This window comes from Callorhinus ursinus, unplaced genomic scaffold (assembly GCF_003265705.2).
Source record: "Callorhinus ursinus isolate GAN/ISIS: 27379988/994484 unplaced genomic scaffold, GSC_fseal_2.0 scaffold24, whole genome shotgun sequence".
Taxonomy (NCBI): Eukaryota; Metazoa; Chordata; class Mammalia; order Carnivora; family Otariidae; genus Callorhinus; species Callorhinus ursinus.
In genome coordinates, this window is record NW_027397086.1 from 1180658 (window position 1) to 1195532 (window position 14875).

A 14875-nucleotide genomic window follows, 5' to 3' on the forward strand; every position below is an offset into this window, starting at 1 on the left:
AGACTGGCACATGGTGCGTGCTTAGGGCATGTCAGCTCTTAATAAAGACTCTCACGCCCCCCCCCATGGCTTCCATCTGAGACTCCTAGATACCATTGTCAGCACTTACTCTGAGTTGACAACACAGACGGCATTTACTCCAGCACCGTGTGGTGGGATTCCAGGCTATTGGCCCCATTCGTGATTAGGTATCACTGACCTGGGGAGGGGGGGATGATCTATGGAGGAGCAAGGTCAGGGCTTTCTCCAAGAATTTTCAGGCCAGGCAGACGCTGTTAGATGAAATGGTACCTCCATTTGGGAGCTGCCCCCTCAAGTTGCCATGACAGGATCTCTGGTCCCATGAGTATCATTAACATGTCTCTTTGAACCTGGGTTGATGGGCCATTACTGTGTTGTTTGATACCGTGGCACCAATACGTGTTAAGACAGATTATTGATTTAATAACACTTCTCGGGAAACAAAGAAAAAATACATCAGCAAGGATTATAAAAGAGCACACCCTGATTTCAAAAGTTAAATTGTGAAGAAATACACGTCTTAGATTCAGGGAAATACAATGTGAAGCATAGATTGATTCCTTCAGCTGGTTTCTCGAGCACCTACTGTCTGCAGTTCATGGCAGTAGATGCTGGGGACATGGTGATACGTAAGCCAAGGCTCCTGCTCTCATGGGGCTCACTGCAACTGGTTCAGCCTCTCCCCTCCAGTCAACAACCTAGCCTTTGCTCGAAGAGTCAGACTCTGGAGCTTATAAATGTGGCTCTATTCTCGTCTCATAGTTAGGTGTCTGGACACCAGAGGAAAATTGCTTTGAGGATCACTGTGCTCATGTCGACTGTGACAGATGGGGTGATGATCCCGCATTCCAGCTTACACCTGCTGTCCTGGCATAGTTATTAATAGCACCCTCCCTATCACTCTCAAAAGTGTCCTGGTTTGGATGGGAAAACACCGAGGGAGGCATCATTTACAACTGCTGAGTTCCACATTTGTGTTGGAGAGGGTCTTGGTTTGCAGTGAGAGAACTATTTCAAAACTAGGGCCTTTTCCAGCACAGGATCAAGCCCAGAGAAGCCACAGGAGGGTCAGCTGAATTTGGCTTGGGTCCCATTCTTCTTGCGGGCATCTGCCACTTTGTATGTTCCAGTCACTCAAGTCATGGAAGCATCAAAATCTGGGACAATTTGGTTTAAAAAACAATAAAAAAACAATATAAAGACATTAAAAGACATTTTGGTTAAAAAAATACAACAATCAGAATGTGTTTAAGCAGATCTAAATTCATATTCTTTGGAATGGCTAGAAAGGATATTAGTATTTGTGTCAAGCCTTACAGGGAAAGTTGGAAAAATAATTATATTAGCAAAACTAGGTTAAGTTGGGGGATTTTGTTTTCTGTGTTGCTATAGAAAGGAGTATGGGGATTGAATTTTTATAAGAAGCCTGATTTTTATTCAAGTGATATATTTGGTGTTTAAGGAAGAGAGCTGGAAAGATGGGAAGCTTTGCGTTCATAATAAGTTGGTAACTTGCAGCCAGGTGGTCCCTGTCCTGAGGACCTAGGGGTTTCCCAAAATGCTGCCCACCTTTCATAGTGGGTCTGAGACTTTGGCACCTGGAGCTGCTGGGCTCCAGCCCCCCGTTTCTGGTTCACTATGTCTGGCGTTGGGCTGAGAATTGGCACTTCTAACACGTGCCCCGGTGATGATGCTGCTGCCCATAGGGTGGACGAGCGGGAGACACCCTCTGGAACCCCCTGCTTACAGTCAAGTGTGGAGAGGACAGAAGGGGTCTCAGGAATTTGGCCTAAAATGTTGTCCTCAGAATAGTAGGGGAGTGGGGAGCTAAGAGAGGACTTCCGGGCCTGATGCCAGGAACTGCGCTGCCCACCCGTTTAACCATCTCGACGGCGCTGGTGGGAGGTGGTAGTGGCCTCATCATACAGACGGGAAAGTGAGGCCCAGGAAGATGTGTATGGGACTTGCCCAGCTGGCATGTGGGAGAGCTGGGCTGAAGCCGCCGCTCGGTACCGAAACCCTTACCAAATGAGGACGCGCCAAAGGCATCGGAGAGTGAAGATGAGTCTAGTAACACAAGCAGGAGCAAAGGGCAAGAGTAGGACCGTGTTGGTACCACTTCTCCGTGGCATCCGTGCTTCTGTCCGCAGTAGAGGAGGTAAACGGCGGCGGTGTCATTAGCTCTGACAAGACGGCCAGAAGATTGGCGGTGATGAAGAAACTCTTTGATGAGTCTCACACCAAATGGATATTGTGCCTCGGAATATTAGCTAATTAATCAGGTTGATGTATTAGTCATCGTTAGCAAGACATTTTATTTTTTTATTTTTTATTTTTAAGGATCATTTATTTGACAGAGACACCGCGAGAGAGGGAACACAAGCAGGGGGAGTGGGAGAGGGAGACGCAGGCCTCCCGCCGAGCAGGGAGCCCGATGCGGGGCTCGATGCCAGGACCCCGGGATCATGACCTGAGCCAAAGGCAGGCGCCCCAAGACATTTTAAAACTACACATCTGGAACTTGAAGACCAAGCACCAAAATTTAAATGATGTTTGAAGTCACCCAGGATTCACTGTAGGACTTTACGCACACGGTGGTAAATGTTTCCGAGCTACTCGTGAATTGCCTCGCTGTGTGTGTGTGTCCTAGTAACATGAAGACATACCCGTCTCAGCCTCCTTTTCTGGAGCCTCTCTTCCAAATTCAATTTGGAACATTCTAGGGCGGAGTCCTCGGATTTCTTCCTCAGCAGTCTTAGGCCCATGTCTTTAAGTGCCATCTAAATACTGGTCATTTCCAAAATGTCTATTTCCAGCCCCAAACTCTCCCCTGAATACAGACTGCCCACCTACTGTCCCCTCGGATGTCTCGAAAGCTCAGAGCTCATGGTTCTCCCCTTCACCCCCTGCCTAACTGGCACCCCTGGGGTGCCCATGACAGTAAATAATGCCATCTTTGACCTATTTGTTCAGGCTCAGAAATCGTGGAGTCGTCCCTGACTCCTCTCCCAGCCCATGTCCCTAAGTCCCCTTGGTTGCTTTTGATGTACCTGCCTCCCTGCCGCTTGTTCCAGGCCACCGCCGTCTCTCCTGGACCGCAGACACCCCTCCTCACTGGCTTCTTAGTTTCGACTTCTGCCTCACCATCGTCCAGTCTTTATTCAGCTGCCATAGCGTTCGGTAGATCGAATCAGGCCTAGTCACAGTTGTCGAATAGCGTCCTCTCACGTTGGGGGGTCAGGCCGCGGTCCTTACCAGGGCCAGTGGCACCCTATCCTCTGGCTCCCGAGCAGGCTTTTGAGCTTTTCCTTCAAGTGTTCCTGGAATATACCAAGTCTCCTCCTGCCTCGGGGCCTTTGCACTCACTGTTCAGTTCCTCAGCTAGTACGGTGTGCCTCCCGAGAGCCCGTGGTCGGTGGCCGTGTCCAAAGGCGGCGTCTGTCGTTCGCTGGCTGTGTGCCTTGGAGAGTTGCTCAGCCCTCCGCCTCTTAAAATCTGATTTCTCATTAGAGAAGTGGAGCCAGCGTTTGGGTCGATGTGCCTTCCTGGCAGGAAGCACTGAGACCCTAAGTGCCCACGAACCCCGGGCTGCTCTTCTGTGTGTGTTTGTGCCCTGACTCCTTCCGGCTCTTGTTTGCCTGTCACTCAGAGGGGCCTCTCCGACGCCGGGGGCTGAGGTAGCTCTCCCGCCACTGTCCCCTCACAGGCCCCTCAGCCCAGCCTTTTCTTTTCCTTTCTTTTAGCGTTGCATTTGTTTGCTGCTTTTTGATGATCTTTTCCCTCATTAGGAGGGAAGCTCCTGTCAGATGCTGTTTCTCCAGAGCCCAGAGGGTGCCTGGCCTATAGCTGAAGCTCATTTTTGAGCTGATTTTTGTTGAATGAGTGGTTAAAGGCACATGTTGGTTGTGGGCTCAGCCTCTTACTGGACAGGGGTGTGCTTCTCGAAGAGCTCAGAGAGCGTAACGAGGGCTGACTCCCCATGCCCACCCAGCTCAGGGTAGAGGCTCTAGCGAGTCAGTTGCTTAGCCAGGTTGGGTGACTCTGTCTCTGGAAGTCAGGAGCCGTCGAGGGCAGGAGGCAGCAGATCCTGGAGGGCCGGTGGAGGGGGCGGGAGCCTTTCCGCAGTGAGGGCTTTGCCTCGACTGCCGCTGTCGTGGTTCGAGCAAAGCAGAGGCTGTGGGACCCCGTTATGGTTGCCCACTGAGGGTCTGCTGGACGTTGACTGTGGGACCCTGTTATGGTTGCCCGCTGACAGTCTGCTAGACGTGGACTGTTTGGTTTCCGTTGCTTATCTGGAAAGGAAGGTGGTGAGGCACAGTGCCGGCAAGCAGGAGTGGGTTTGGGCATGATATTGAGTCCTTGGCCAAAGTAAAGGCCCCAGAGTGGGGAATGTGGGAGACAAAGATGGGAAAGGTCATTTGGGGGTCAGACTCCACAGGGCCTCGAATGCCAGTCCAGGCGCTGGAGAATTCCTCCTGTAGGTATTCTGGGAAGCGTCAAAAGTTTCAGAAGTGTTCCCCACACATATTTAGACTTTTCCCGAGTATTCTAAATATCATGAAATAAGTGGCAGAGAGGAAAATGACTATTGTTCACTTAAAAAAAATAGTTTGTCTCATTTCCCAGTGGAATTATATAATTAGGGGTGTAGGCTTTCTTCCTTTCATGTCCTGTGGGCTAGATTTTATTCCCAGACCAATCTGACTTTGAAGAACAACAAATGAACAGCTTCTTGAGAAGGCCGGGTGCTGGTTTAGCAGTGAGGGGCCTGCTGTGATGGCCCTCTCTATAGTGACCCAGCAGGCCTCACTGAGGTCCTCAGCACCCACATGGCCGTCTCGTGAGGATGCCTTGGAACCAGAGGCTCTGATCCCCTGTATTTTGCAGGTTAGGTTAGACCCGAAGAAAGATGGTGCGGCTGACTTTACAGTTCATTTCTGTGGAGGGTCTCTTCTAGGCCTGCCCGAACAGAAACAAAGCAGCCTTGTTTCGGTACAGTATCAGTATTCAGTGAGGTTTAGTACTTCGTTGTTGTTGACACACCCCTGCCAGAAATAAGGCAGTGGCTAGATGTGGAAAAACACCAGACCGGGAGGCTGTGATTTGGGCTCTCTGCCTGTCTGTGAAACTTTGGGGAAATGTCTCCCTCTGTGGGTCTCAGTTTCCTCATTTTGGAATGTGAGGGTTGGACTGACTTTGTGCTTCTTAACCTTTGGAACTCTTTCTGTTTTTGTTTTTGAGAGACAGAGATCATGAGCGGGGGCGGGGCGGGGGGGGCAGGGCAGAGGGAGAGGAAGAGAGAATCCCAAGCAGACTCCCGCTGAGCATAGAGCCCGAAGCAGGGCTCCATCTCAAGACCCTGAGATCACGACCTGAGCCAAAACCAAGAGTCTCACACCTAACCGGCTCTACCACCCAGGCGCCCCTTAACCTTCGGGACTCTTTGAGACTTTGATGAAATCCATGGACTTTTCTTCCCCCAGATTGAACACTCATGGTTTGGCCAACACTTTAGGAACCCCCTGAAGCTCAGGAGATGACCTATAAGGCCCTGCCCCAGCTCTGCCTCCCCACATTCATGTACCTCCACCTACAGCAGGGCCTTTGCACATGCTGCCCTGCACAAAACACTCTTCACCCCTTTGCTTGGTCAACTCCTGCTCATCCTCTGAGTCTCACCCTTCCCTGACCTCCCAGATTAGGTTAGGTTGCCCGGCTAGACATGTTTCTCTTACCCTGAACTTCTCAGCACGGATCACAGTGGTAACTAAGTGAGCCCTAGCACATGACATCTGGCTCTCCCTGCGCTCGGTGTTGGTATTTGCTGGGTAACTCCCTGAGGTCCCTCCGGCCGTGACATTCTGTGACCGATCTCTGAATATGTGAGTGTGTCGTAAGAAAATACCAGTCGGTGCTTCCTGTGACACATAGCACAAGATGTGCTTTTGCCTTGGATGAGTTCCTCCGGGGCTGAGCAGGGAAGTCACTTCAAAGTGGGGCCTAGAGAGCTCAGAAGACTGGCTCCCAGACTTTCTGCCTTAGTGCTCTGTTGGGCCTGACCTCCAGGCTGGTCATTCCTCTTTGTTTATGTCCTAGACTGAGCTGGAACTCCCACTTGGAGCCTTCCCACAGTGCTTGGCGCTTCCTCATATTGTTGTATTTTTCTCCAGAGGGGAAGTGACCAACATCAGACTTTCCTCCTAGCACACAAAGTCCATGTACAAAGCCTCGTGTCAGCTGTTGGGCACCTGTCTCTGTCTCCTTGCCTCCGGGGGAGGTGAATGTGCACAGTACAGCAATCACTTGCTTTTCCCATGATTTCTCTCTTAATTTCCCTCAAGAAGTGATCGGTGCCCTGCTGGATTCCCTGACTCACGTTCCTTCTGAATCCAGTAGTGTCTTGTATGGAGGGGAGGGTTCTCCGTAAAATGTCTCTTTCAAAACTTCGGTCGTCACAGTATTACAATACTCCCTGGTTTAGGTCACTTTCCACAATCGAAATGTGATTCTGATGGTACAAATGTTGTAAATGAAGCTTTATTTGCACTAAAGGAATGAGTTGTTTACCAGAATATTGCAGCAGATCTTACTGTGATATGGGGGGAAAAAAATCCCTTGTGAGGGTAAATAATTTTTCTTTAACTTATCTGGAGCTGGATGTTTACGGATAATAAAATAATAAAAACAGCAAGAGTAGCTGTTCTTTAAGAGTGTCTGCTGTGTGCCAGGCACTTCTTCAATATCATATTTAACCTTTAAACTGCCCTGTGAAGTAGGCAGCATGATTTTACACATGTTGCATAAGTGAAAAAAATCAGGTCCAGGAGAGGTTAAGTTCTTGTTCCAAAGTTGCCCAGCTGGGAAATGCCCACAGAGATTCAGATCAAGCCAGCTTCCCTCCAGGGCCAGCACCTTCCCCCTGCTCTCCTACCTTCTCCAGTCATGAGGAAATGGGTGGCGGCTTTCCTAGCCAGGGATAGAAATGGAGCTTGATCCAGCTGTCTCTCCAGCTATGTAGCCTTGATCCACTCCTGGTCCCATCTGTGGAACAGGGGAGGAGTTTGGTGGGCCTTGCCCTTCTATGAGTGATTTGGGCTTGTGCTAGTGATACCTCAAGGAGTAACTGATAAAATGTGGCCAAGTAGGGTGTGATGCTACGCAGTACATACGTCCACGGCATCCTTGAAGCATTAGTGCAAAACATGGACCACATCATACTGGCCGTGCGGTGAGCATTCTACTTCTGGTAGCGTTTCATTGTTGATTCATCTCATCTGTTAGAGTCCCATGTTGCCTCCCTAATGTACGGACTGGAGATGGGTCCCTTGCCACCTAACCTGACCTAACCTAACCTAACCTAACAGTGCTTTCTTGAGAAAATGCATCTCAAGTTAGAAACAGTTGATTTACTGATGAACCCTACAAATGAACCAGAAATTGCCTTGAGAGAACAGCATTGAAATGAGGACCCTGTGGTTCAGCTGCTTCTCAAGTAATCATGGCCTCCCCAAATGATTCAAATGTAAACTTTCTGGGGGGTACTAGGTAAAGATAAATAGAATAGCCTGTTCTTAAGAATTCCTCACTAAAGCTCAGCTTGGAAAATGTTTCTCACGGCACACCCCAAACTGGTCCATTTCTAGCTTTCAGCTCTCTGACCACCTGATTCCCCACTCCTCCCCCAAGGAAAGGCAGCATTGAAAGTGTTTGGAAATGCAGTTCACTTGGAGGCCGCTGCTGTGCTGATGAGTAATAGAGTGTCAAAGGAAGGCCAAGGAAGAGCTTCCTAATATAGACGGACGGACGGATGGGGATGGAGACCCACCCGGAGGGCGATAACAAGCCTTTTCTTCTAGCTTCCTCCCTGGGAGTGAAGGGAGTTTGAAAGGCAGGAGGCAAGGACGGCTCTGAGCAGAATTCAGGTTTTTCTTGGAAGGGTTTGCCAGGGCTTGCTGCTGCTGGGTGATTGGGATGTGGGAGAGATGAAGCCCCTTTCAGCCGGTGCCTCGGTCCTTACTCACTGTTCAGTGAAGACACCTAGGCTTGGAAGGGCCCTGTGAGCCCCTTACTTTAGAATGGGCAATGCTGCTGAGAAACAGAAGTCCTGGAAACGAAGCCGTCTGTGCCCCTGGAAGCAAGGTAAGCAGGCCCTGGGCTTCGTCTCCTGAAGGAAGGAGGGAGATTTGCACTGGGATATTTTGGCTCAGAACCAAAGCTAGAACTGCTCGGGAAACACCTTCCACACCAGAAAGCTCTGCAGGTCAGCATAGTTTAAAGAAAATGAACAGACAGCTCTCCCAAGGAATAAAATGATTCGTATCTCAATGTGATATCACAGCTTGGCTGAGAATGAAGTTCGGCTTGAGGTTTGTGTTCAGTGCAGCATGTGTCCATTGATTGAACATTTAAAGCTTTAAAAAATATCCCAAATAAAAATTTTGATATCCAGGGGCGCCTGGGTAGCTCAGTTGTTGAGCTTCTGCCTTCGGCTCAGGTCATGATCCAGGGTCCTGGGATCGAGCCCTGCATCGGGCTCCCTGTTCTGCGGGAAGCCTGCTCCCTCTCCCGCTCTCCCTACTTGTGTTCCCTCTCTCACTGTGTCTCTCTCTGTCAAATTAAAAAAAAAAAAAAAAATTAAAAAAATTGATATCCAGGAGTTTGAATCTTTTGTAACAGTTTGGTGAGAGAATGTTATTAATAGCTTTTAAATATATAGCATCTTTCTTCCAAAGAATTCAGAGTGTTTTCTGTAAGAAATCTCACGTTTACCCATCCTAGACGCCCCTGGTGCCGGCCAGCATCCATCGACATCCACTCTGTGTCTCTTCGGGCTTGTGTTAGTGTCAGCTCTGGGCAGGAGGAAGCCAGTGAGACCACAGGTACTGCCGTGGTACGCTTGAAACTGGGGGCCCATGTAACCGTGTCCCAGGGCAATTTGGCCTTCCAGCCGCACCCGGCTGCCTTTTTCACTGTCATTAACCCCGCAGGCCAGCCCTTGGCCTTCCGGACTCCCCATCTTGGCTCTTAGACCTCCACTTGCCACCTGTAAAAGCAGAGCCAGCACTTGACCGGCAGCAACACAGTTTGATTGCAACTGTACATACGGGTGTGTGTTTACGCAGAAAATATAACCTGGAAGAGAACATACGGAAGTGTTAACAGCAGTTGTCTTTTTGTGGTCCGGTTATGGGTAGTTTATTTTTCTTTTTAAAAGGGAAAAGTAGGTAGGCTGCTAATTTCATGTCAAGTTCCTGCGCCTCTGACTTTCCATCAGTCATTCTTTGTCTCCCATGTTACCGTGAGACAAGTATTCCCCAGCGGTCTTTGGGTCCTGGTTTGAACAAAACAGTGATAAAGTCATTTGGGGGACTGTTCTGGAAATTTGATATGAACTGGGTAGTAGATGATATCTGGGGACTGTTGCTAATTTTATTATGTCTGATAGTGGTAATGAGTCATGCAGGAGAATATCCTTCTTCGGATAGTCATGCTGAAGTATTTAGGGGGAAGGGTTATACTGTTTGTAATTTTACTTCAAAATGGTTCAGGTGAATGAGTGTGTGCATACATACATACATACAGAGAAGCAAAATAGGATAAGTTTAACACATGTTAGATTCCAGGTAATGGATCTGTGAGGTCTGTTATACTTTCTTTAATGTATTTTTACTAATGGCGGGGACCCATTAAAAAAATGGTTGCTGGTTGCATCGTAGTACTGTATCCTTCAGAAGAATGAATCTTAGCAGACATGGTTATTTACGGAGGTGGGTCAGGATCCAGCACTCGTACTCAGTGCCACGTGGGCTGGTATCTCTAGCCACCAATAAGAAGATCGTCATAAAAATCTGGTAACTCAGAAGCACCACTTATTATAACAGGAATTTAATATATTTACTTTCAGATAGTCTCTGGTTTTCCATAGAAAAATGTATGAGTTAAAACTTCTTGAAATTTCCACTGGAAGCCGCTGAGTTTACAGAAAAAATTAAAGCCAGCCTCTGTGTTTTATTCTGCAGTTTGTGCATTTGTGTTCAGTAGTTGCAGCAGAGGAGTTGTGGGAGCACGGTGAGTGACAGCAGGCATTGCAGGGTCCACAGTAAGTTGGGGTAAAAGAAGGAGCAGCTCCCTGCCCTGATTTCTAAGTCTGCATGGATCCCGTTGACCAGGAGTATGTCTTGGCCAGTGTCAGGATCTGTTCGTTTGTTTGTTTGTTTGTTTGTGCAGATTAGACCCTGGGATAGCAGTTTGTCTCCCTAATCCAGAGTCCCGTGAAGCCCTGCCAAGGACTCAAAGTAGCAAGGGTGTGCAGTGGTCTTTCATAGTTGTCTCTGTCTTTAAGGGTTGTTGATGTTTTGGAAATAGGATTTTAGAGCAGTATTTAGGAACCAGATTTAGTGAACCCCAGACACCACTGTGAGTGACCCTGATCTGAGTACATTTTCCATAGTCCACACTCAACATGACTGTGAAATCTCAGCGTGTGACTGATGACTCCAGGCTCCAAGGCAAAACAACATGGTGTCAGTGTCTGCTTTTGGGGCAAGTGAACAGGAAACACATCTTTGTGTGCATTTGGTATGAACAGCCCAGGCTGCCCCTGACTTCTCCATCCTGTCTGTTGCCCTGTAGTGGCAGGGGCTCCTGGGAATACAGACTTTAACCAGAGTCAGATATTTGTGATTAGGAAGGTCAAGCCCAGAATACATTCCGAAAGGAAATTTAAAGGAAATCGTTATCTGCGCTTTAGGTCATTTACATTTCTGTTTCCAGGTTGTGCGCCTGGAAAGTTGAAAAATTAAAGTGACAGAATACTAGTTAAAAAACGTAAATCGTACCACCTCTGCCGGCCGTCCCCCTAAGGAGCATTTTATACCTGGCAGAGAAATGTCTCTGTAATGATTTTAAACAGTGTGCAGTGTGCACCCTTTGAGGGGACTCACATTATGCTCTTTCTTATTCTTGTTTTTCTCATAGCTCTCAGAACCCAAAACATAAGGAGAAAGCAGTACTGCTCTTTTTGGTTTTACAGTACCGGGTGCTTGCAGTGGTTGATAGATGTGAGTCATCTGTAATAGCAGAGTGAGTTCTAGCAGGCCCCCATGCCAAAAAAGAAAGGAAGAAAGAAAGAAAGAAAAGAACGGGAGGTAGGAGAAGGCAGTGGCTTCCAGTGTGATCCTGGGAGTCCAGCCAGCCAGAGCTCTGCCCCACACTTGCCGTCAGACCTTGAACACTTGGGTTTTGTAATCCCAGATCACCTCATTCCCTCACTGCGCCCACCTCCCACGGCTTTTCCAAATGACTGTGTTTTCCTGTGTGATTTCCTTATAGCCCTCACCGCAGGTATTTTTTTATTGATCTGTTTATATACTACCTGATTGTAAACCGCCTGAGGGCTGTCTGTCATGATCGTTGCTTGTTACCTGGTGCCCTTCGTGAGTGCCCTCGGTGACAAAACATGCTCCCTGGCTGTCTGTGTTACCACGGGTATAAATGAGGTACGAACGGGGGAGCCTGGTTCCTGGTGTGTAGTAGGTGCTCAGTAAATGCTAGCTACCAGTGCTGGCAGGTGTATGGTGGTTACGTGGACCTGGAAATGTTCATTCTTTGTCTTTCTCGGCTCAAAGAGGAGACACGGGGGTTGAAAATAGGTACATCTTCCTCTATTCCACAGCAATTCTGAATTTACAAAGAGTGAACCTATTGATGATTGTTTGCATTTGCAAAAGATTGCTTCACAAAAAGCACTTAAATCATAGTGAACGTTTAGTTGCTGATTCATTGAACCAGACACCTGGTGAAACCTTCCATTTAGAGCTAAATTGAACTCTGAAGTACACCTATAATCCTGCCCTCTCAGAAGACTTGTTCATTGGTTCTTCTTGAGAATTAATTTGAAGGGTTGCTTACAATGGTCGTTTTGGGCTCTTGGGAGTATAACACAGGCAGAAGTTTCCTGGGGAATTAAAAATTGCATCAGTAATTGCAAATTGAATTGTTATCTCCTTCAGAAATCCCAGCAGCTTGGGGCCATACAAGCCTGGTAAATGGAAATGTTGATGATTTACATGTTTGTACACAGTTGGGCGTGAGCGAATGAAATTAACACCCTCAGTGGAAGAGCTGGGAGGAAAAGTGTCTTTCCCCAGGGCTGACTGGGGGCTGACTGGGGGGAAGGAGATTGGCTGGCTGGGGTGGGGGTGGGGGTAGGGAGTCCGGATTTTCATGAATTCCTCTCGTTCCCTGGTCCCTCTGCTGGGGCAAAGACAGCATAGTTTGGATTCCAGTCAGCAGTGGTGTTGAGACTTGCCACTGCAAGCTAGGTAGTGAAGAAGCATCCAGGGCCTCTGGACGCCTGCGTGCCAGGTAATTAATACTGATGGCTTTTCTGGCCAAAGCTGAGGCCGGCCCACCTCCCACCATCCATTTTCTGGCCTTTTTTCCATTGCTTTGGGGCCACAGTGGTGTCTGGTGTCGGCCTCTCAGCCAGTACACCAGAAAGCGCAACAGCTGGGTGCTGCCCTCGGGCCACCCAGCTCAGTGCCTTCTAGCTGAGTGAGGCGGGCCACATGACTTCACGTTTCCAAGCCTGTTTCCTGGTCTCTAAGTGAGATTATTAACAAGAACGTCTGCCTCGAAGGGCTGTTGAGAGAATTAGATGAGATAATACGGCCCTTAGTGGACAGCAAGCACTTAATGAATGATAGTAATTCTTGTTACTATACGTCCACGAATGTGGATCATGGGCCTGGCTCTGTTCCAGCCCCAACTAACCGTGTGAGTTTGCCTAATTCTGCCTGTTTCCTTCTCTCAGTGTAAGAGATCACACGTCAGCTGATCGCAGAGGTGCTTGTGAGGTCTGAGTCAGTGACCATCTGCACTGGCCACTGCCATTCCTGTCTGTAAGCTCTCTAGGGGTTCAGTGTCTGGAGTAGGCATCAGTTATGCCAAGCACCGTGGGCACAGGGGGGATTTTTATGGCGTTGAAGTTCTTTGAAAATGGTTATTGCAGGACCCACCGTAATCGAACTATTCCTACTTAACTAGGGTATTAAACTAATCAGGACTGTCCATTTTCCTGTTCTGAGTACTGTGATGTTGAAATGTTTTTTTCATAATGACATTGTGATTAAGAGCATGGACTCTGGAGCCTGGATGCCAGGGTCAAATATTTGCTCCTCCACTTGCTAGTTGGCTGATCTTGCGTGAGTGGGTTAACTTCCAGACCTCAGTTTTCTCATCTGTAAATAGTACCTGTAAAGTGCTTAGAATAACTGGCACATAGTAAGTGTGCCATAAATGTTTATTATTGGTGTGATTTTTAGGTTAAATCAGAGGAATTTCCTTTTAATTGAAAAGATGGTACTTTATTAAAGGTTAGAAAAAATGGGCAGATGCAAAAAAAATGCATGTTGAGCGTCTGAATCTAAAGGGCCTGAAACATCGTGAGTGAGCAGAAGAGTTAGCTGTTACTATGAATCTTTTCCAGAGCTGCTGCACATGCATGCGTATTTTTCAGAGTTGTGATCATGTGCAAGTCATTTTTTAATTTCATGCTTCTGTGTGGTCTTCATAGCTACTGCTGTAATGACTAATATTTCCATTATGTCAATATTCCATAACTTATTAAATCATCTACCTGCTGCTTTTGAAATTATTTCCCCTTTTTGCTGTTATAAGCGAGGCAATGATAAGTAGCTTCATTCATATATATTTGTGATTCTGTTGCATAATTTCCTTAGGGTAAGACCCCAGTGTAAAATTTCCAAGCCAGGAATGTAGGAATAGTGTGAAGGCTCTAAGGGATGTATCTGTCAACATCTTCATGAGTGATCAGTTTATCTGTTAGCCAAAGCACATCAGCATTGAGTATTATCATTTTGAAATTGTTTCTCTTGTAAAACAACTTATATTTACAATGCCATAATGATGAGTTACCTAATGGCATGGGGCTCAGAGACGGGCATGGGAAGTTCAAAACCCATTATCAATGTTAAGAATCTGGGTTTTGGGGGCGCCTGAGTGGCTCAGTCGTTAAGCTTCTGCCTTCGGCTCAGGTCATTGATCCCAGGGTCCTGGAATCGAGCCCCGCATCGGGCTCCCTGCTCCACGGGAAGCCTGCTTCTCCCTCTCCCAGTCCCCCCGCTTGTGTTCCCTCTTTCACTGTGTCTCTCTCTGTCAAATAAATAAATAAAATTTAAAAAAAAAATCTGGTTTTTGGGGCGCCTGGGTGGCTCAGTCCTTAAGTGTCTGCCTTCGGCTCAGGTCATGATCCCAGGGTCCTGAGATCGAGCCCTGCATTGTGCTCCTTGCTCCGCGGGAAGCCTGCTTCTCCCTCTCCCTCTGTTTATGTTCCTGCTCTCACTATCTCTCTCTCTGTCAAGTAAATAAATAAAATCTTTTTTAAAAAAAGGAATCTGGTTTTGTTTTAAGATTCTGTTTCTCTCATAGTCCTTTGCATGGGACTTGGCTCATCCTCATTCAAGTGCTGAATTTCATAGAAAAGAGGCATGAGATTTTATTCAAGTATAGCCATTTACCATCACAACCTTTTGTCTCCTGCCTCCCAGGGAGCAGTGAGTATTAAATAATTCAGTTAACTCATGTGAAAGGGACAGAGTGAGCCCACAAAAGTTGTTCACATCGTTAGTGTAATGATGACCGTTAGGCAGTGTGACTAATGACCCGGCTCCTTTTCCTTTCAGCTTCTGTAGGGCTTACTCCCCTACCATTTTCTCCCAACTGCTTGCATATGATGGGCCACCAACTCAGTTGTTAAAATCGGCATACTGCTATTAAACGGCATGTTGCCAAGGTGGTTTGAATCAACGAATGCAGGCATCAGGGGTGTTAG

General features: G+C 47.6%; 1 protein-coding gene across 1 annotated transcript in view; it reads left to right on the top strand.

Moving 5' to 3' along the window:
- Positions 1-7747: 7747 nt before the first annotated feature.
- RAPGEF1 (Rap guanine nucleotide exchange factor 1) overlaps positions 7748-14875 on the top strand; it is a 113064-nt gene continuing 105936 nt past the window's right edge. The window contains exon 1 of the mRNA XM_073905584.1: positions 7748-8160. Coding sequence (XP_073761685.1) covers positions 8097-8160 — 64 coding nt within the window. The 5' untranslated portion in view covers positions 7748-8096. The remainder of the gene's footprint in view (positions 8161-14875) is intronic.